The 20832-nt window shown below is 38.7% G+C and overlaps 1 protein-coding gene across 1 annotated transcript in view; it reads right to left on the reverse strand.

Annotated features, from left to right (window-relative positions):
- The window catches only part of CLVS1 (clavesin 1), a 100769-nt gene that overhangs the window by 68038 nt on the left and 11899 nt on the right, over window positions 1-20832 (reverse strand). Inside the window, exon 2 of the mRNA XM_010158736.1 lies at window positions 6280-6454. Coding sequence (XP_010157038.1) covers window positions 6280-6454 — 175 coding nt within the window. The remainder of the gene's footprint in view (window positions 1-6279; window positions 6455-20832) is intronic.

Genomic DNA, 20832 nt, shown 5'->3' on the forward strand with positions numbered 1-20832 from the left:
CGTAAATCAGTATTACTCTGCAGATTTACACAGAGTCCAGCCAGTTATACTACCCAGGCAACTGACTTTAGCTGTCTGCTTTTTGTCTTTCAGATTTTCAACCTGAAAGACTAAGGAGCAGCCAAACAAATGAATGAGTGACTATTGAGTCTGCATTTAGCCTTACAGATTTAAATAGACTTAGAATTTTCATTGAGGGGCTTTTTACACTGGGTGCTAAGTTTTGGGGTTTTTTCACTTCTTGCCCAAGACAGTGTATACATGTGCCTATATATGGTTTTATTTGCCTAGCTCCTATTACTGTGGATTTGATGTGTTCTGCCTTCAGTAGGCATTGACAGAGAGCTGTCTTTCCATTAATAAATCCTGTTATAAATACCTGATGAGGCATAACAGCATCATAGGATATTTATAGGTTGGGCAGATTTCTCTGTGCACTACAGATTTCTAGAGAAAGGCTGAGCTAGAATAAGTCTTTTTAGAGTGTTCTTCAGTTTGTTATGATGTGGATTCTCACCTTAAATTTTCAAGTAAGAGCAGTATTACGTTGAAAAACTCTATGGAAAGATGAGTTGTATCTTATACTGACTGTGTAAGGCATGTTATGGCCCGCATCCTTCACATGAGTCATAAAGGAAGTACTTCAGCTGGAAGTACTCAGTCAAAGGGATCATATCCACCTTGCGTTTCAGAGTATAAATGTGTTTAAGCAAAGAGAGAAGAGTCAGTTACTTGCTCTAGGGTCTGGGCTGTTGAAGAAAAGACCAGGATTGCAGGTCAGAGAGTTTGGCAAAGTGTCCAGATGCATGAGGACTGCTGAGGCTCTGTTCATATCCACAGTTTGACCATAACAAAGATTTGGTCATACCCATTAACCCAGGTCATGCTGATCTGAACTACAGTTCCACTATCTCAGCTGGATTTCAGCTCTGAAAAAGCAAGAATTTACAATAATTGAGAAAGAAATCAAGTGCTTCTTACCACTCATAATGAAAAGGAATACTAAATATTTTCATTTCACAGATGGAAATATTTGAAATAAACATATTTCAGGTTTGGGTTTGTTTTCAGAAAACTTTGAAACTATTTTCACCATAATAGTTCTATTCTGAAAACATGGCATTCTTCGAGAAAAAATGTTTTTCACTAGAAAACTTTTATCATCTCTAAAAGCTCATATATTTCTGTAAGATTTGGAAAAACAAACAAATTACACATTTACCATAATATTAAAATATACTTTTTTTCCTACAAGCTCTACATTCTACCCTGCACTTTGAGCCTACTTTATATTTTAACGCTTCTTTCTGAAGCACAACATAAAAAATATTTGATTGTATAAGATAGTGTCAGGAGAGAAGTAATCTTCTGCTATAATTTAAATGACATTAAGTTTCTCAATCTCACATAACTACAGTAGGAGAGAATTTTTTTTTTAAAGTAACAAATCTATTGCTGAAGTGGGATAACCTCCAATAACGTCTAAACAAATTTGTTAGCTTGATTAGTTTGATTATCAGACTTAGAACTATGCTGGACAAATGTATTTAATTTTCTAAGAGAAGCTCATACAAGTTTCCCTTATTTGCAGGGTTGTTTTGGTTTTGGTTTGGTTTGGTTTGGGTTTTTTGGGGTTTTTTTTGTGGGTGAGGGTTGTTTTTTCCCCCCCCCCAGAAGAATTTTATCTGTACCAGTATCTGACTAAGGTGTTCTTAATTCAAGCATCATTGATTTCCTTTCATTTCTCTCTCCTCCCAGAAATACCAATTTCCAATTTTCACTGGATGATGATAAAATGAAGATAATTAAAAAAAAAAACAAAAACCCAAAACTTTAATAGATCTCCTAATGGACATTGTTGGTCATAACTTCTCTCAGGCTATTACCAAGGAAAATCTGGGGACAAATCCCTGTTTGCTGATCTTGGCTGTTCCCTGTTGTTACTGCTATTTGCTGCAATGATTATGAAATGTGAATCAAAGCCCTGTTGAACCCTAAAGGTCACTCCTGCAGTGATTCATCATTGTCATAAAATAGTCATAGGTTGGGGTTTTTTTAAGAGTCACTGTCCTCGCACTATGTGAGTACAATTGCATGTTACAGAAACATCAGTGAAAAAAAGAATATGCCCAGGATGTAATCATTCACCCTACTTGTTTCAGTACCTTGAGACAGCCTTGGGGCAAGTTAGCCTTCATGTAAGGCAGTACTAGTTACGCTGGAGTGCAAACATGATCTTTGGGTCAGTTTTGATTCCAGCTTGCTGATTTGTGCCGTAAGCTAAGGCAATGGCCTTCTGGCTTTGTTTTCAACAAAGCAATGGCAGGTGAGATCAGACATTGTGCTGGTCTGAAAGTTTTGGAATATTTCTGGATGCTGTTGGAGATGTTGTTGCATTTCAACTCAGAGGACTAGCTGGGGGAATTTCAATGCAGATAAGAGCATGCATGTACACAAACTGCAGTACATAGTTCTGGTGCTGGATAAAGCAGAAGAAAACAGTGGTTCCGTAGACTCATTGGTAGGAGCACCCTAAACTACATACTCATGTCTAGAGGCAAAGCAACTATGTCATCTGAGCAGAACTCAACCAGTATTAAAAAAAAAAGTCCTAGCTTTACTAAACACCCGAGCTATGGTCACTGTAACACACACACTTGAGCTGTAATTCCCATGTTTATTAGACGTCTTTAAAAACAGTGGTCAGTAGCAAACTTACTGCATACTAAGGATTATAGCGACCATGGTTTACTTGCTTTACCTGCATCGTGATTGCAACATGAGTTTCTTGTCTTTGACATTAGACTCTGACGCTTCTAAACCATTATGCAAAATGCCAAAAGATCAGTCTCTGGTTAACTCAAGCCACAATTAAATTTTGTCTGCCATCATAGGATAATTATAAGATCAACGCGACACACACAGAAGTATAACTTCACAGATGAAGAGAACAGAGGGGAGAAATATGCTGTGAAGGGGAAAAGCTGTTCACATAAAAAGAATAAGGATCAGAAGTCAAAACTCATCAAGTTATTGGCAAAATAGATTGGTTTTATATACATCTTTTTCCTCATCTTTCCACCACATGACAATCTTCTCTTTAATGTGTTAAAACTCAAAAGATCATTAAGGTCTATGAAGGAGTATGGTAAGAGCTCAGAGCATACAGTAGCACTTGCCTTTTGATAAAAGAGCAGAGCTCGTTAATCAGAGATGGTTTAAACACTAAGAACACGTTTGTCTGGGTGCTGCAGTGGCATGATGAGAATTGCCATACTGTACAAATACTTGTTTAGCATTTGAACAATTGTTGTTTAAAGTGCAGACATCAGGCTGCTTTTAGGTTATTAAATAACATACCTGAGAAAGAGAGTAGGTGCCCTTCTGAGTTATAATGAACTATCTATCTTGTGTGATGCAATATATACAAAAAATCCGAACAGAACAAAGAGGAGTATTGAGAAATATGTATTTTCAGTCTTGTAGTGATGTAACTCATATTTCATCTCCCTGAGCATTACAGTTTTTGGAACTGAGCATCCTATATAATACCAATATATGACTCTCTTCAGCCAAATCTATGAGATTTGACTAGGATTGGTCTTGCAACACAGAATGAATTAACATATGCACCTGTGCAATGTTTGTTCTCTTCACTTACTGATAATACACAGTGGCAGCAAGGAACAATCTTAACAGAATGCAAATGCAAAAAAATGAACTGCCAATATATTAATTGGCTTAAAGCAATTTGAAAGTAAGAAAAAAATATCAAATGCATATATTTAAATTATTTAACGCACTACTACTTATTTTTTAGAGCTCTATATTTCAGAAAGAAATGGTCTGAGATACTGAATGAGATGAGAGCTTAATGAAGCTATGGGGAAATGGTTCAGCTATGGCATTGAAATTACTGTTACAGACAGAGAGTCTAGAAGTTCCTGTCTCAGAAACCAACATATGAGCATATGGGTTCAATCCCACCAGAAATTGTAAGAGAGAATTATTTTCCTTTCATCCACTTCACTAGATTTACATAGGACCTAATATGACCCAAAATCTATTCTTAGAAAGTAGGACTATGATAGCCATGTAATCTGCCTGTCTGAGGAGGTGATCATCTCATGAGAGTAGAACCTGACTTTTTCACTTTCAGTGACCTCCCCGCACAATATGCAACTCATATTGTGACTCTTCTCTTTCTGTATGTAGGTCTTGCCTGCATTTCAATTACATTCTACATAAATTTTACATTAGGATAGCAGTAGTTCTTTTAAAATTATAATAGAACGAAGTCTTAATGAAGATGTGTCAACAGCAACAATTAGAGCCAAAAAACCAAACCACCCTTAAAAAAACTCCACCAACACTGCTTGCTAAATACGTGCTTTATAACCATGAATGACTTGGTTCTAAACCTGGTAAGTTTTCGAGCGCAGTATTCACAACTCCTACAACTCATCAAGCCTGCCTGTGGTTAGAAAGGTCTAGGACACATTAGAAAGACAGTTATATTTCTACTTATCTACGTGACTTAAATGAGAAATTAAATGCCTACCCACCCCCTCAGATTGCCTAGCACAGGATGTCAGGCTAATGACACCATGATAAGACTAGCTTTGATACTTCCAGAAACATATTGTTGCCAACAACTGCAAATAAAATGGGGGCTCCCTCCATATACTGGGCATGTCAAAGAGGAGCCTGTGAACAGGAACAGTAGGGCAAACTGGCTTCAAAACAAATGTTTCTTTTCCCTCACTCAAAGCTGGATCTGCCATAAGGTGCCCTCATTCCACGCAGTAGGTGGAAAACCTGGCAGTACCATGGCCAGAAAACAGGTGGGATGAAGGCTGGACTAGCCTCTTGCTGGTGAGTTGGAAGCGTAAAATTCGGACAGGCACAAGGACACCTTGCTGGAATTTGATTTCCTTATGAATGTCACTTGGCTTTCTCTTCCTTCTGAATGGATGATTTTTTTGAACCACAGAATTATTTTGTGAGGGAAGGCAGATGAAGTGATAGTAGCAGCAGGAGGAGTTAAGGTATTTTCCTAGGGACTAATTGCACAGCTTGACTTTCAGATTTGCTGGAATAGATGAAAATTCCCCACAAAGAGGAACGCAGGCTTAAAACTGCTGGCAGATTTTTCTACCTCATACTTGAATAATAACATAAGGTAGAGATAATCATGATATAATTGCAGACAATTTGTTAGTCAAAAAAAATTAGTTGAACAAATTGTTCTTTCTAATATATGAGTTTCAATTAAAATACACACACCAGGGAAGATTATTCCTGAAGGTTTTTTTTTTACTGCAGGATACCTGAAAATTACTAAGATTAAAAGAGAAAAACAATGACTTCTAAAATCTCTCCTTTTAAATACGTAGATACATGAAACTTGTGGTCCTCAAGCAACTTGCTATAAGATTGAAGTCAGCCCTGCTTTGAGCAGGGGGTTGGACAAGGTGACATCCAGAGGTCCTTCCAAGCTAAATAGTCCTTGGATTCTATCAAATGCCCACAATTAATAAGGTTGTAGCAGACTACCTCAAGCCTAAACATCCATTTCAGGTCTAACATCAGAGGCAGGCTCTCTGAGCACCACAGCTTGTCCTCTTCCTCAGATTGTCCCATGAGACCCCAGCTGCATTGTCCCTACGTTTCACCTCACCTTGTACCAATGCATGGTTTTAGCTTTCTCCTATTTATTTGCATGTGTCAAGTGGATGTGCTGCTCCTGAGCAGCCTGAACCATAGTGTAACAGGATCCTGTGTGACAAACTAAGGCAGTCAGAATGAGGGCACGACAGGGAGCCTGTCCTCCCTCTTCCTTATTTCCCTCTGACTCAAACACATCTGCGTGAACACCACAGAACACCTCCATCTGATGAGGGAACTGCTCTCTTCTCCTGCCACCCTCCCTCTGCATACAGATGTGCTCGCATGTGGACTGCACACTCCAGAAGGCAGATGTCTCTGGTTTTTAATTCCCCTGAATTCTCTGATGGATTAAAGCTCAAATCTCTAACTGTCCTTAATGCTGCAGTAAGTAACACACATACTGGTTACACTGATTTACAGCTGAAATAAAAGTGAAAGACAGTCAAAACGAAATGTCTGAAAGCCAATCTATGCTCTAAGTGGGTGGGCCAGTAAAGTCTTTTGGATTATTTTCTCCCACCAACCTTCACCTTGCCCAGTGCCTGATGAGGTAAAAATCACAATCTGCAGCAATAAAAGTTGAAGGTACATGTATTACCCTCCACCTACCTGTAAGCCTTCAATGGCCAGTTTTAGGATAGATGGTGTAAGCTTGGAGGCTTGCTTGAAGGAGAAGTTGCTCCAATCTATGATTAGAATGAAGCCATTTATCTGAAGCTCCTGATCTTCAATGAGCACTTCCAAAGACAGTAGGATAGCCCGAAGGATATCTATGAAGGAGTTCCTAAAGCCAAAGCAGAAATAAAAAAAATGAAATAAAAATCAATGGTTGCAGTTATCTTCAAACCTCAAGATATTCAGTTTTTCTGTGGATGGGGCATGAGCAAGGGACAGGGATTTATTCTGGCAGAATTCTTTTGAAAAGAGAGTTGTTTCAGAGGTGTCAGTAAAGCACTCCTGCTCTGAAACTCACATTCATCTGCTTGATGTGATAAGGCCTGCTCACTGGTGGATAAAATAAACCCCAAATTAAATTTTTTGATTCTTCTGGCATTCCTAACAATAGATTTTAGCTAAGCTACTTTGGGAAAATATTTCTCTGTAGTGAAATGAAATGGATTCAGACTATCAGTTTAAATCCTTGATCCTTTGGTTATACTTTACCAGTTTTATTGTTAGGGTTGTGGTGGGTTTTTTTGTTTTGTTTTGTTTTTTTGTTTTGTTTTTTTCCCCTTCTTTTCTTTCTATTATAAAGAGGAAAATCAGAAAAAGAAATAAATTAGTATGATATAAATATAAATGGTATGGTTACAACTAGGCTCCCTGGCTTCCTGCTTGAGCAGAAGAAATGACCCAAGGTTTTGGAACAATAAAGTTTGACTGTTGACTTATTTCTGTGAACCAAATGCAACATGGAAAATAGCTGTATCCACTCAAAATAGGAACTCTTTTTAAATAGCAGACCAATAGTCTGGCTGCAAGGCTTCCCTCACTTCTGGGAGAATAATTAGAAACCTTGGAGGCCCTGAAGAAGATAGCAAGGGACAAAGAAGAAAATGTTGCAATGTTTTCTTTAATCTAAAAGTCTGTACTGAGAAGCCTTGGCCTCTCTCTATGTCCATCTTAGGCGTTTTACAAAAGAGGTGGACACTTTAATGACGTATTCCATATTTACACCTAGGTAAGCTGAATCGGGCCCTCTCATCATCTGTTTTTCCCATTAAGATAATTTACAAACAACAGATTCTTTCAGAGAGCAACAAGCAAGGAAAGCTTCAGAAAGTGCATCTTAACCTTCTGTAAAATGAAGTTGTACCATACTGCTATTGCAGTCTGCTTTACCTCTACATAATTCTCAAATTTTGATGAGCCCTGAGGTTTGTTACAGGGAAGACTCACAACATGTTCTCCCATGGAGATTTTAATTTAATCCTCTTCTGCTGTTTAATTTGAAACAAGTCATCTAAGCCTACAAGAGCGTTGTTTCAAATTCTGCCTGAGAGAAAAAAGCCTATCTGCAGTCAAAACAAGCTTCTCTACTGTCAAGACCTCTACCCCTGAAAGTCAACAACACATAAATTTCTATTGGAAGTAAATGGTGGTGTATTTTCTAATTCTTTCTTTTTCTCTCAGCAAGTTTTGGGTGGAAATCTACATGCCTTCTCTGAAGACATAGTTAGTTCCTGTTTCTGAACTGTGTCTAAGTTAGAAGCTTCTCTGAAGTGAAATTGCTAAGGCAACTTGCAATTCATGGAGCTTACAGATATTTAACTTTGTTGCTGCTGGGTACCAGACCACGTCTCCCTCATTTGCAGTAACAGGAAAACCTTGATCTGTTCACATTGTATGTGGAAGCTGTGCTGAGCTGGCAAACTGACAGAGTACTTTCCTTAGCAACATCAGCTGAAGGCATATAGATTGCATTAGCAACAGATATTTATTTTTGGTCTAACTTTATTTCAGAAACCTGCAATATGAATTTACTACCCACTGCCCAACTGAAACAGGTGATGACTTCCATGCAGCATTAAATTACTATGCTTTCAATGATGAAAAAAAACAATCGCACCATATTTCTTAATATATCCTACATCACTCTCCACATATATGTGTCCTCACACATATGCCAGCCTTCTCCACTCTCTTGGCATCAGCGTATTCATGGATGGGCTTTGTGGCCCATAGATATAGATATAATAATCCAGATCTTAAAATGAACTGAAAACTTGTTATTACTGAAGATATGAAAATAAGACCACATTGTGATCAGAAAAGGTTTCATCCTTCATATTTGAGAAGTTTTCTCAATAGAAGATGCACTCTCATATTTGTGATCCTTCTTCTTCATGCATTCAAAGACCATGTAAGGATTTCAGTAGGGCTATATGGAAATGGTGTATACAAGGCATCTTCTATAACCCCTTGAACTCTGAATCACAATGAAATATTTAATTTGATTGAGCAAAATCTTCCTCTCAGACTCTATCCTTAGGAATGTCAACCTTTGTTTAGATATCTACATAAATTATGAGGTTATCAAGCAATTTCTCACCTGCATTTTCAGTAGAAATTATTTCCCTGGGAGATATGGCTTCCAGTTTTCTTAGTGTGTAACTCATCTGTGTGTCCCCTGCCCAGATCCCCCTCCCCATGCTGCATATTTGCAGTTTTAAGACATGGTGCAGGAAATAAAGTGAACACAAAGATGTTTTTCAGATGAATACGAGGAGACATGAAAGCAGCAAACAAGTCCTCCAGGTGGGCTGTTTGCAGGCACACTGTTTGGTAAATGCAGGGTCTGGATAGAAATCAGACAGAGTGCCACTTGAGGCTGAAGCCCTCTGCTCCCTAATCTTGAGGCTTTGAGACAAATCATTCAGCTGTGTGACTGATTTGCATCCAAATCATTTTCTATGCATGAGCACAGAACCACTTTCTATTAGTCCATCTCTTTTGTTCCTTTGCTTAATTTTCCCTTCCCTCCTCCAACCCTCTTCCCCACCAGTTTAAGTCTCTCACAAAAAAAAAAAAAAAAGTGAAATAAATTACTATTACACAAAGGGATATGTGTAAGGTGCTGTAAGGATTCAGCATGGAGTCTACTGAAGTGAGCCACTAATGAGTTACCGAAGATTTGCACAAGCCCCAGAAAGACAAAACGGAGGAGGGAGGGAGAGAGAGTGCCTATCTGCCTTGGCTGAATGGAAAGGTACCACAAAAGAGACTTCAAATATCCTTTGGAAAATGGGAAGTTAGCCCAACAGAAGCTAGTGGTAAGGAACAATAATGTAAAACAAAAATGAAGATGGTTTAGCTGAGGGATTTGGTGGAGAGATTAGCCAAAGGCATAACATGAAAATAAATAAGAAGAAATTACTTAATTATAAGAGGCGTAAGCAGGCTGTGAGAGAAGCAAAAGGCTCAGTGGAGTACCAGGGTGCAATGGGAACAATTAAAGGGGATAAAGACATTGCAGGGAAGTTGAATTATCTATTTGCATGTCTCTGCCAGCAGTTATTTTGAAGAGATACATGGATGATAAAGTTGAGGGACTGTTGAAAAATAAGGGGTCAAATAAGATACTCTGCAAGAAACTGATACGTTTTGGAGAAGATAGCTTCAGTAAAGGCTTTTGACATCATGGTGTCTGACCAGCTAAGCACAGGTTCTGATTGAGGCATGCTAGTGAAATTAAGTTGATTATTCAGAAGGTTAAAAGTATAAATGTGCAGAAGTACTGGCAGCTGAACCCGTAAAGATTGTCTGGTAGTAAGCAAAAGGAAACTGTTACTAAAAATCCTGACTGTCCCACAAGACAGCAGGCTAATGAAGTTTGGACCAGTGTCGTTATCTTGGCAGTTGCAGATAACTCAGTTTAACATCCCGAAGCTGCTCTGCAGTAGAAGCTTCTCTCCTGCAATTCTTAAAAGGTGTCTTAGTTAAATGCAAATGCAGATAAAAAAGATTTCTTTACTTGTTAAATAAATGTCTCAGATACAAAATCAATGATTTTATCATCTTTAAATGCAACAAAGAAGTGAACTTTTCAACACCATCATATTTAACATAAGCTAACAAAAGACTGAGCAATATAAAACTGGTTTCATTGAGTCTGAACACCTAAGAAGGTAAAACAGCAAAGTACCCCTCACAAAAAAGCTGTTGTCAAGGCTGAAAAACATGTAGCAAGCAGCAAACACAGCATAGATAAAAATCAGGTAAGAGACTCTATCTCACTTTGTCCCTTCCCCACATGGTAGATCACTAACGGAGAGCAGAAATGAATGCTTAGCTTCTAATGGGGGGAGGGTTGGCACTGCAAGGATTCCCCCTGGGAGGATTCCCACATTACTCGTGTAGAAGAGGAAGTGGAAAGAAGGACCAGAAAAACATGCTCAAGTTGCCTCACACTATTTGAGCTGATCGAAACTGAAGAAGCTGTAAGGAAAGGTTTAGAAAGGGAGATGTGAACAGTAGTTGAGAAGGGAGAACCCAGGAAGGAGCATTTTGAACTGCTCCCACATGCAGCAAGGTACAGTATTCATGGAAAAGCCCTTGGGATTCAGTCAGCATTGGGTTTTTAGCAGGTGTTCATAAATCATACGAAGTAATTTATTTCAGCAGATTAAATTTTCCTTTCTGCTCATGAAATATTGATAAGAAAGCCCCAACTTCTGATAATGTGTTCTTAGAAAACACCTGGATTTTTTTAATGCATGCATTTATCTTAGAGGTTTAAAACTCACCTCTGGTGGGGAAAAAAAAAAAAAAAACAACACTGGAAATTACTGACATACGTCCCTTGGGGATCCATGTCTTGATTCAAATTCATGACCATGAGTAGCTGCCCTGCTACTCTAGCATCAGAGGGACATGGTGGTCAGTCCAACCACTGCATGACCTGTTCTTCTCATTTTCTGAGGTGAGAAAAGACCCCTCATATGAAGCCCGCAAAATGCTGGGCAGCCCTTGGCTGAAGAACAACCAGGAAAACTAACTGCAAAATGAAGAATCGTGAATAAACATGGTGATTCACCTGACTAATTCTGCAGCAGAGAAGATGAGCAGTGGAATAGAGGAGCTCACAGCTGACTCATGTGCTGAAAAGGGCTTGTTTGTCTCATCTTTCTGAGGTCTGAATAGCGCATATGTGCGCAGAAATTAGCAAGGCTTGTCTACCATTCACAGACGAAATGGGTTACATTCATGGCAAATGTTCACAACAAATATTTTGACCAGCCATGGGTAACTTTTTCCATAGAACAATTCACATCCATTTAAACTAGTTAGCTGCAAAAATATGAATAATTCACCAGCACACAAACTGAAGAAATTTTTAAACAACAGTCTGAGATTTTTTTCTTATTTTGGGGGGTACCAACCCTCTCTTTGCCATGCCAAAGTGAAGTTACAGATTTGCAGATAAAAATTCTATCAGTAAAACACAGGTTGTATTAAGTCAATGTTGTATCTCCAAATTATTATTCTGTCACATCCAGTGTAGCCAGCTTACGCTGTTCCAGTATGTCAGCTTCAGACTGGCATTGCTCCTGTTTTCTAATGAAAAGATAGCAAGTTCTTCCCCACAGAATCTGTGTGAGTCTACAAATAAAATTCCAAAGTAACTTTACATCCAGGATAACAGACTTGATAGATAAATATACTGGGTTTTTTGTTTTTTTCTTTGGAAATAGTCCAGCAGTGCACTAGATACAAAGAATAGAGTAGACTAAGCTGAGACCTGAACTGTATTTAACAACATCAGAAATCCACTGCTTAGCTTATAACTGAATGGAGGCAAGTCGCCCACAGATATTTTGCTGTCTTTGAATTCCTGCTTGGAGTGAGCTGGAAGCCTCTGCCATTGCCAATGAAGGGAAAATGTATCAGCCAGCAGAAAGAAACTACATCAGTTTATTCTTTTATTGTGCAAAAATTGCCTCTCAGTGGCTTTCTTAAAGTATAAAAATATTCCCCATGTTATGATTCTGCTTGAGGTTCTTCTATATACAAGTATGATGACGTTTTTTGCTGTCACTTCCCACTTCATTTGAACTCCATAGCAACCAGTAGCCCCTGAATTACACGCTCTACATTCAAGTCAGTGTTACGAATCTCCTCCTACATACACTCATTCATACTGTGGGCACCCTTACCAAAAGAATACTTTGTCCCTGATGTTAATGTGACGGCGCAAGGACCCTTTGTTAAGTGTAATTTCACTGAAAAAACAGGACCTTTGCGGCCTCTGTGCTTGGGGAGGGACATTGCAGATGGGAGGGCTCTTGGATCCCTGGTGTCATCTGCTCTTCTCTTTGCCTAAGAACAGGGAGTTGTTACACCATTTAGCAGGGAATCACTCCAAGTTGAAGCACAGAATTGTTACAGTCCTGAGAGCAAAAAAATCTTTCCCTGAGCTCTCCAGAAGCTTGATCCCAAGTGGAGCAGGCATCTGACTACAGCCCAGCCCAGCACGAGCTTAGTGATCGCAGGTAAGGAGTCCACTTGGGTGCAGCAGAGCAGCCCAGCCATCCGTCCAGAACTGAATCTCAGGTTCAATATGCCTGTTCCTCTGGCTGTGGATTTGGTTTGTTCCTTCAGGAGGCAGTATTTCTGAGCTATACGCTGGAGATTTTCTTGCATTTTTAGTGCCCAGAGCAATGTCATGCTTGCACTCTGTGCAAATTCCTCTGTTGAGAAGGAATAAGTCACAATCACAGGCAGTGTGTTATGATACTGTGGAAAGTACTAAATGCTATGACCCCTAAATACAATCAATACATCAATACTACAGATCCACTGCAGTAATTTGCCTGGATAGTCCCAAATGCAATGTCCTCTGTGAGGAGCATGGGGAAGATGATAAAAGAGTACATTCCAGCATGAGCACAGTCAGGGAGTCCATGGTGGTTTCAGGTTAGTGGTGTCCACTGTTAGAAATTTAGGAGATGGCATGTGGGAACAGACGGATGGTCACAACTCAGAATACTGTCTGAGAGGTAGATTTTAATCTCTGATCATGATCTTACCGATGTTGGGGCACTGTTCCCTCAAAGCACAGCTGTAACAATAATGAACAAAACAAATGTTGGTGCATGAATGGGTTTATGGTTAGCAGCAGAAGGATTGATGACCTCTGTTGTTTAAATTTATTTTGTGACTGCATAGCCTTTTCTTATTCCCTCTTGGCACTGCAACCCATCCTTGCATTACACTAAGTTATTTGCTCAATTTCTTGCATCATTGTGTCCCATAAGTTAATTTTTCATTACAGAAAGGGAAAGGATTTTCTTTTGAACACTATGAGGCTACAGTTTAATCACAGAAAGCAATTAGGCTTTGTTCGGTTATTAGAAGAAGGTACAAATGGCATCACCGATTCATTCTCCCTGCTATCATGTTTTCTCTCTATGATTCCACTATATCCCCTCTAGCTATCTCTACTATATCTTCAACATCTTTCCATTTGAAATAGCCCTGGACTTTTTGCTCCCTTCTGAGGCAATTACCTCACTTTTTCATAACTCTAATGAATTCCTTTTATTGCTCTTTTTTGGGGGTTTTTTGACAATTATATTTTTTACATCCCCTTTTTGAGATAATACAATGTAAAGTGAATTCAGTATTCAAGGTGAGTTTGGAATATCAGCATACATAAAAGAACATGATATCTTTTCCTATTTATTCTCTGTCTCATTCTTAATGCAGCCAAATATCTAATTAACTTTTCTGACCACCACTGCACAATAAGTATGTTTCTTAATTGTGCTGTCCATAATGACATGATGTTTTTCTTAAAAGGTTAAAAGTAATTGAAAACCCAGAAGACACTGCATAGTGTTGAGAGAGGACAAAGAGTCTATATACTAAGATGTGGCCACATTAAAATCCAACATGCTCTTGCACTGCACTTAAACTTCTTTGCATAATAACGGCTGCTTTTTTAGGTCATTCTAAAGTTTTCCACAATTTTTGCTAAACTTCCTCCTTCCAGTACCTAGTCTGGAATCTCAATGAAGCTCTAAGGTCTGAGGAGAAATGTGGTCCACCGGAATCTCAGAATTTTACAGTCGATGTGCTTGACAGATGAGAGTCAAAACTTGCCAGTGAAAGCTGCTCATATTTTGAAAAATACTCTGCTGAAGGGTCCCTTTTTCTTGTGTATGGAATTATGGAAGGTACGTTTGATTCTACAGGCTTAAAAAGTCAGAAAAAATCATAGGAAAACTGGAAAACTAAGTGAGGCCAGATGGTCAGGAGCAGATTGCATCAGGCTAAAGAGATGATGACCTATCCGGTATGAAGAGCAGAACTGAGCTGATCATGGTGAAAAGCGACAGTAAACTGAGACCGAGTTATGGGTAATGCCCTGTACATGAAATTCCAGACACTGTGAATGAAGGTCACAGTCTTGCAGCACTGTGCCCCTAACAAAAGCATAACATGCAGAAGAAAAAGAAAAATGCAACATCCCAGTGGACTTTTAAGTCAGTGCAACATCCTCCTTGGCCTGTGTGAAATGAATGCACACACAGACAGGGTGTTGCAGACCCCAGGTAGTGGCATGTCTAGAAATGGTTCACATGAAGATGGTGGAAAATGGCCCGTGTATCTTTATTGGCAAGATCATCCTGTGGTAGTAATCTATATCTCCACATAAAGACTTATAAAGTAGTTATAAGTAGTTCTTTTGGTATCACCAGATGGTATAATGGAGATAGAGAGAAGCTGTGTTTCATTCCTCCTTTCAGGAGGAATGAAAGAGAAAAGCAGAGCACGTACAGGCAATTGGAGCAGCAATGCCACCTGTGAAAACAGAGAAATCACTTACAAAGAAAGCAATTGGAAACATCACAGTCTTACAACCTCTCTCCAGCAAAAATGGCATTTTAAGTATCATAATATAGAGGATGATACAAAAACGATGATGTTATTAAGAAGATTGAATAAGGTAAGCAGTCCCTGTGCCTGCCTGGTGCAGAGCATATTAGGGTTTTTCTAGAACAGCAAGAACAGACTGATGAAGCCATGTGGGATGTTATCACCAAAGGCAAATAATCATAGCTGAATCTCGTCTGAGATACGGGCTAAGTCATTATCAAGACATGAGAAGAAATGTCAAAAAAAGAGAAATGCCAGCATAATTTAGTATACACCTGAAATGGCTATTAAATCAGGTAAATAAGCATATACTTAAGTCTGTATTTAAATCTGGGCAGTGAAAGTGGCAGACATTAAGAAGATGTACAAAAGTGATGTCAATCACAAAAAAATGCTATAAATTATTTTAGTTGGAGTCATTCAGGGCCAATAAAAGACAGACATGAAAATATTCTAACTATTTCTTATAAGCAAATGAAAAGATGTGTCAAGCAACATATATCAAAGAAGTTTCCCACTGGAACGATAGGCAACTTTGATATAGCTGACAAGATGGAAGAATTTGATATTGTTGATGTATAAATGATCATTGGAGAACTCAAAACAGATGGTATAAAGATTCATAAGGCATCAGTCTAGGAAAAACTAACTGCAGATCTCTTCAGAAACAATGACGAAGAAAATTTGTTATAATGATCCAACTGAGCAGGGTAGAAGGACTAGGAAAAATGAGCTTGTGTAGATTTATGAAATAGAGAAGGCTGTTAAAAGTGTATGGGATCATGATGCTGCCAGCCTTGAAGAAACTGCTTTGCACAGTTACGCTAAAAAGGATAAGCAGTGTCATGAAGCTCAAGAAAAATCAACAGTTTTCATCCTAGCCACTTTTGAGTGGATCATATTTCACACCACATCACTGAAGAAAGTGAAGGAATGAATAACAACAATTCCTTCTCAGAGCGCAGATGATTTTTTTTTTCCAGAAATCTACTGAAAGTGTAAACAAGAGATATCTGTAGAAGACACCAGACATTACAGAATCCTTAATGAGAAAAAACATGGTGCGATGCAACCAACAATGAGGAGTCTGATCAAACGTTACCAGTGGAATTAGAAAAAGGTATTTCTTCTTACTCACATTCTCCAGGCCTGTCTCAGACTTCATTGGGTATTGGATGTCCTGTGTGGATAACAGTTGACAACATGTTGCTTTGAGAGATCTGGATTCCACAGACACATGACTCCCCAGTATGCCAATCAACAAAGTTATTCTACTTATAACTACTAAGTAGAAATCAGAAGATATGGAAGACACCATTAGTTTGAATCATACCACACTATAAGAGAAACCTCAGGAACCAGTGTTGAATTTAAATCTGTAGGCAGTACAAATGACAACTGCTTCTGTAATGACATTGGTGGGTGAGGTGATTGCTCCTTTTGAAGGGGAATTATTGAATACAGAAATCAAGTGCCATCAGCTCCATAATCTGTATCACTGCTAGCATTTTACTAAACATATTTTTGTATGGATGACAGTAATGGAGCAAAAGAGGTCTGCCAAAGGGAAGATAAATATCTTTTTCTGTGGATTTTACTACCACTTATGCAGAGTAAGTCAGTTAAGAGGAACAAAAAGTGTTCAGATCCAGAGACAGCTACAGCCACCTGATGCTCTGCAAGTGAGGAAGCGAGCTTTCCTGGGATGTATATGTGGAGTTTTTTTGACAAAACAGTCCTTTGGAAAGGTCTTTTTTTTTAGCTTTAAATTTGCAAAATACAGTCTCCTGCAACAATTGCAAGACAAAGAGAAAAGAGGTGAGCCTAGAAGGAATCCTTTGCAACACAAAAACCAAGTGTAAATTTTTCCAAAGCAGCAATCTGAACAAATTACTTGGTCTAGCCCAGCTCATTTAGAAGTACAACATTGTGTAGACTTGTTTTCTCAAAACAGATGAAGTAATTATGGAACAAAAATAATAAAATGAAGCTTGAAAATTAGAAACTGCCAGGACTACAGTTGTTCTCAAAAATCCCTCTGTGCATGATCAGTGGACAAAATAGGCTGCAATCAATTTTTAAGTATGATTTCATATACCATAATCACAAAGGGGAAAACTGAACATATTTTTAAACTCTAAGACCAATACATCGTAATTTTTGAGTACTTCATTTTATGTGATTACAGTAGTTTGATACATAATTTGCCTATTTTGAAAAAAAAAAAAAAAGAAAAAAAAAAGTATGGGCAATCTACCTGAAGCATTTTATCAATGCTTTACCTGTATTTCATTATCAGGATTTGAAACCTTAAATTTCTGATGTGAACTCTGTCTTTTGACAAAGATTACTTTTAACAAGGATTGGCATGATTTAGAAGCATGAAGTCTTTTTCCTGGATGGGACAGGATGAATCTTGGTGCCACATATTGGCAGAAGTGGTGTGTTGTAAACTGTTTAAGGTGAGATCGCAAGGAAGACAGAAATAGGAGCATGGAGCCTCGTATTGAATATATTCTAACAGTGAAAGGAAGCTCAGGCTAATGTTGTCTATTCTCCTGAAGCCAGTACGATTTTTTGGTACATGGCAATTCTCCTCAGAGTACAGATTACTGTTGCAGGTGCAGTGTGGTCCTTCCCTTAGAATAGTAATGTCATGTTATTATGTTAGTATTTTAGATTTAGATTTTCTCAGGAATTGCGACGGAAAAATAATTTCAGTGGTTTATAAGCTATTAAAATTCTTTTGAGTTGAAAACAGAGTCTCATGTGAATGTCAAAGTTAGGAATTCTGAAAGAAAATTTTCATTAATTTCTTATTACACAAGTTAGCAGCAGCTTCCTAAATGACTCTAACCTCTGTACAGTAGAGTTTACTTACGTGTGTAGGTGTTTAGTGTCTGTCTTCTGGCAACCACTGTTTCAGGGTTTGCTGTTCCAGTTGGAAAGGTCTGCATTTTATGCTTCCTAAACAGCTGGAAACTGTACATTGATAATGTAATGGGTTTTTTATTCTTGTATTTCTGTTTGTACTGATTTTTATTGTGAAGCTAATATAATTAATTTTTTTTTTTTTTTTTGCACTTCTATTAAGAATTCTCACAAAGTCAATACAGAGAATTACTGAAGAAATGTGGTTAATTGAAGTCGCTACTCTACGCTACTCATTCAATTATAAATAATTGCTCATGGAGAAACACATGTAACAATTAAGTACAGAAAATATTAGACAGCCATAATTTTTCAACTTTTGAACTCAATGCACAATGACATCCTGCCAGACCTCACATTGTTATTTGTAGTAGGCAGCTCTGGAACCAGTTAGCTGGAGCAACCAGGATCTTTACTCCAAGCACAAGCAGCAGTGGTCACTTCAGTGAAGATACAGACAGTAGGGAGGTCCTGCTTTGTAAAAAGTCAGCAAGAAAAAGGCAGGAAAAAGGATCAGCAGATATCGCCAAAGCAAGTCTAGATACATGGCTTTGAGAAAAATGCCATAAGGCATATGTCAGTATTAGAGGTAAACATGGTAATCTTGAACAAATAAATCAACTCTTGTTCTTTACTTCTTCTTGTCTTCTGGAAAACGGATGCATGAAGTCATTGGTACAAGCTTGTTTACAAAGAAATCTGATTTTTTCCTCTATTCCTTCCTGTAGAAAACTCTTTATGAATACAGAATGTCACAATTAATTTTCCATGAGATGTAACTGGTTTCATGTTAAGAAAGGAGGGATTAGGTGTCACCATGAACATTTTATGGTTTGTTGGAATAGCTGCAACTTGAAGCCTTTTTTAAAAGTAGTAAAGCCTTCTTTTTCGGGAGATGGCACTGGAGATGCTTACAACATAACAGGGAAGATACGGCCTTTGGAAGATTTAATATATAAAAGCTGTAATTTGGTGTCATGGGATGGCTTGTTAAAAGTACAGGGTTTGCTAATACTATGTTGGGAACCCATTTCTGCCTGTTATTGCCTCACAGTTTACACTACTGAAAGGGGAAAATTAGGCAGGGAGAGTTCATTCCAATAGATCTAAGCACAGTCTTACGACACATTTTTTACAACAGCAGAATTCATTTACTTAAAAGCAACTGTAGTACATCTCTTTATTCTAGCCTATGCTTCGACTTGACAAAAATGTTGTTAAAAAGCCCTTATGGCAATATCAGAGAAAAACTACAAGTTATCAAGTCTTTGCAAAATGAATCTCAGTATGCTGCAGTAAGTTTCACTCCACAAAAACACACAAAAAGCAGACTGCTTCCAGCCTCTCCATGTTGTTTTTTTTCCCCTGATCTGCCAGAACTCTTCATGTTTCCATTCCCTTGCATCCAACTGACTTGGCTTTGCTTAATATATGGCAATTTTAGTATTAATCAACAGTGCATAACAGTTAAGTAAATGCACTGGTTTCGTTCCTGCATAAGAAGTATGTTAAGCCCTAAGGTACTTAAACAAAAGTCTGATGTAAAGCGTATGAATAAGCTAATTGCTGCACTGTGTCTCCACAGCTGAATTTGCTGGGGTTGCTCACCAATGTGTGAGTACATGCATTGCTGAATCAGATGTTATGAACAACTCTTTTCTTTGTCTTCTTGCTCTTCGGAAATGCATGAACCCTATATGCTTTTGAAAGAATTAGATAAGGAAGTTTCCTGGCTTCAGCTATGCAATTTTCTAACTCATAGTTTCATGAAAGTTGGAAACCGGACTTTTAGTTCACCTATTCTGACCTAGTCATGTGCACTAGTTTTATTAAGGGTCCCACAGCATGGCTGTAGGTATGAATTAGGCCATTTTTCATTCCAGAAGCAGGAAGCTGCGTAACAGAGTACAGCAATGGCACAGTGGAACCTTGTGCGAGCAGGACTTTGACGAACACCTTCCTCCCCTCTGCCCAGCCACAGCACTTCACCCCTGCCCTCTGCCACTCCCTCGCACCTGGCCAGAGCCCCTTCTTAGAGGACGTGGCTAACTGAGGAGCTGAGCTATAAATCACACCTGCTTCATGATGCTGGGCACTTCTTCCAGCATAACCATTTCTATTTTTTTCCCTTGTTTCTTTTTCTGTTATCCTGACATGCTCACACTGGAGCAATTTGCCACATGCAGAACTGAGTCTCATCTACAGCTTGCCCACCCTCAACTGCTTGGCACCACCAGCCTGGTAAATGGTTGTTTTCTCAATATTCCATTAGTCTAGTAACAGTTCTTATCTTTCTGGGTACTTAAGGATAACAAAGTAACCCTTTTTTATCGGAGATGCATTTGCAGACATTTGCAGTGAACCATAGACTAGGCCATGCTTAGGTGGCAGCCAGAAGATTTATTTTCCACCATGCCTCTGGGAGATGTAGAGTTTCTTCAGGGGAGAAAAAAGTAGGCATACGTGTTTGTCCCTCCCACCCTGGTGTAAGACCTGGATGAGGACTGAAGTACCTCTGTGAGTCAAGCAGGGGCTAGTTCAGGTTTCCTTTTGGGAAGCAGGATTAAAGATGATCTTGTTTTCAAGGCAATGGTGTGAAAAGTTGGAAACATTGAGTTAATTCTTTCCCATGTCACTGATTCACTGCCTGATTGTGTTCAATTCTTGTGATCCCCTCTATTAGGCCCATGGTACACATCTGCCCTTGGATGCAGCCAGCTCTAAGATACTTGGCCCTGCCAACAGCGCTCCCAGCCCCCAGGAGCACCTGACCCCCTGACACACTCATCTTCATTTAGGGAAGGTATTCAATGCTGCTTTTCTCTTGTCCATTGAGATTTCAAACTTTCT

Source organism: Eurypyga helias, unplaced genomic scaffold (assembly GCF_000690775.1).
Source record: "Eurypyga helias isolate BGI_N326 unplaced genomic scaffold, ASM69077v1 scaffold689, whole genome shotgun sequence".
Taxonomy (NCBI): domain Eukaryota; kingdom Metazoa; phylum Chordata; class Aves; order Eurypygiformes; family Eurypygidae; genus Eurypyga; species Eurypyga helias.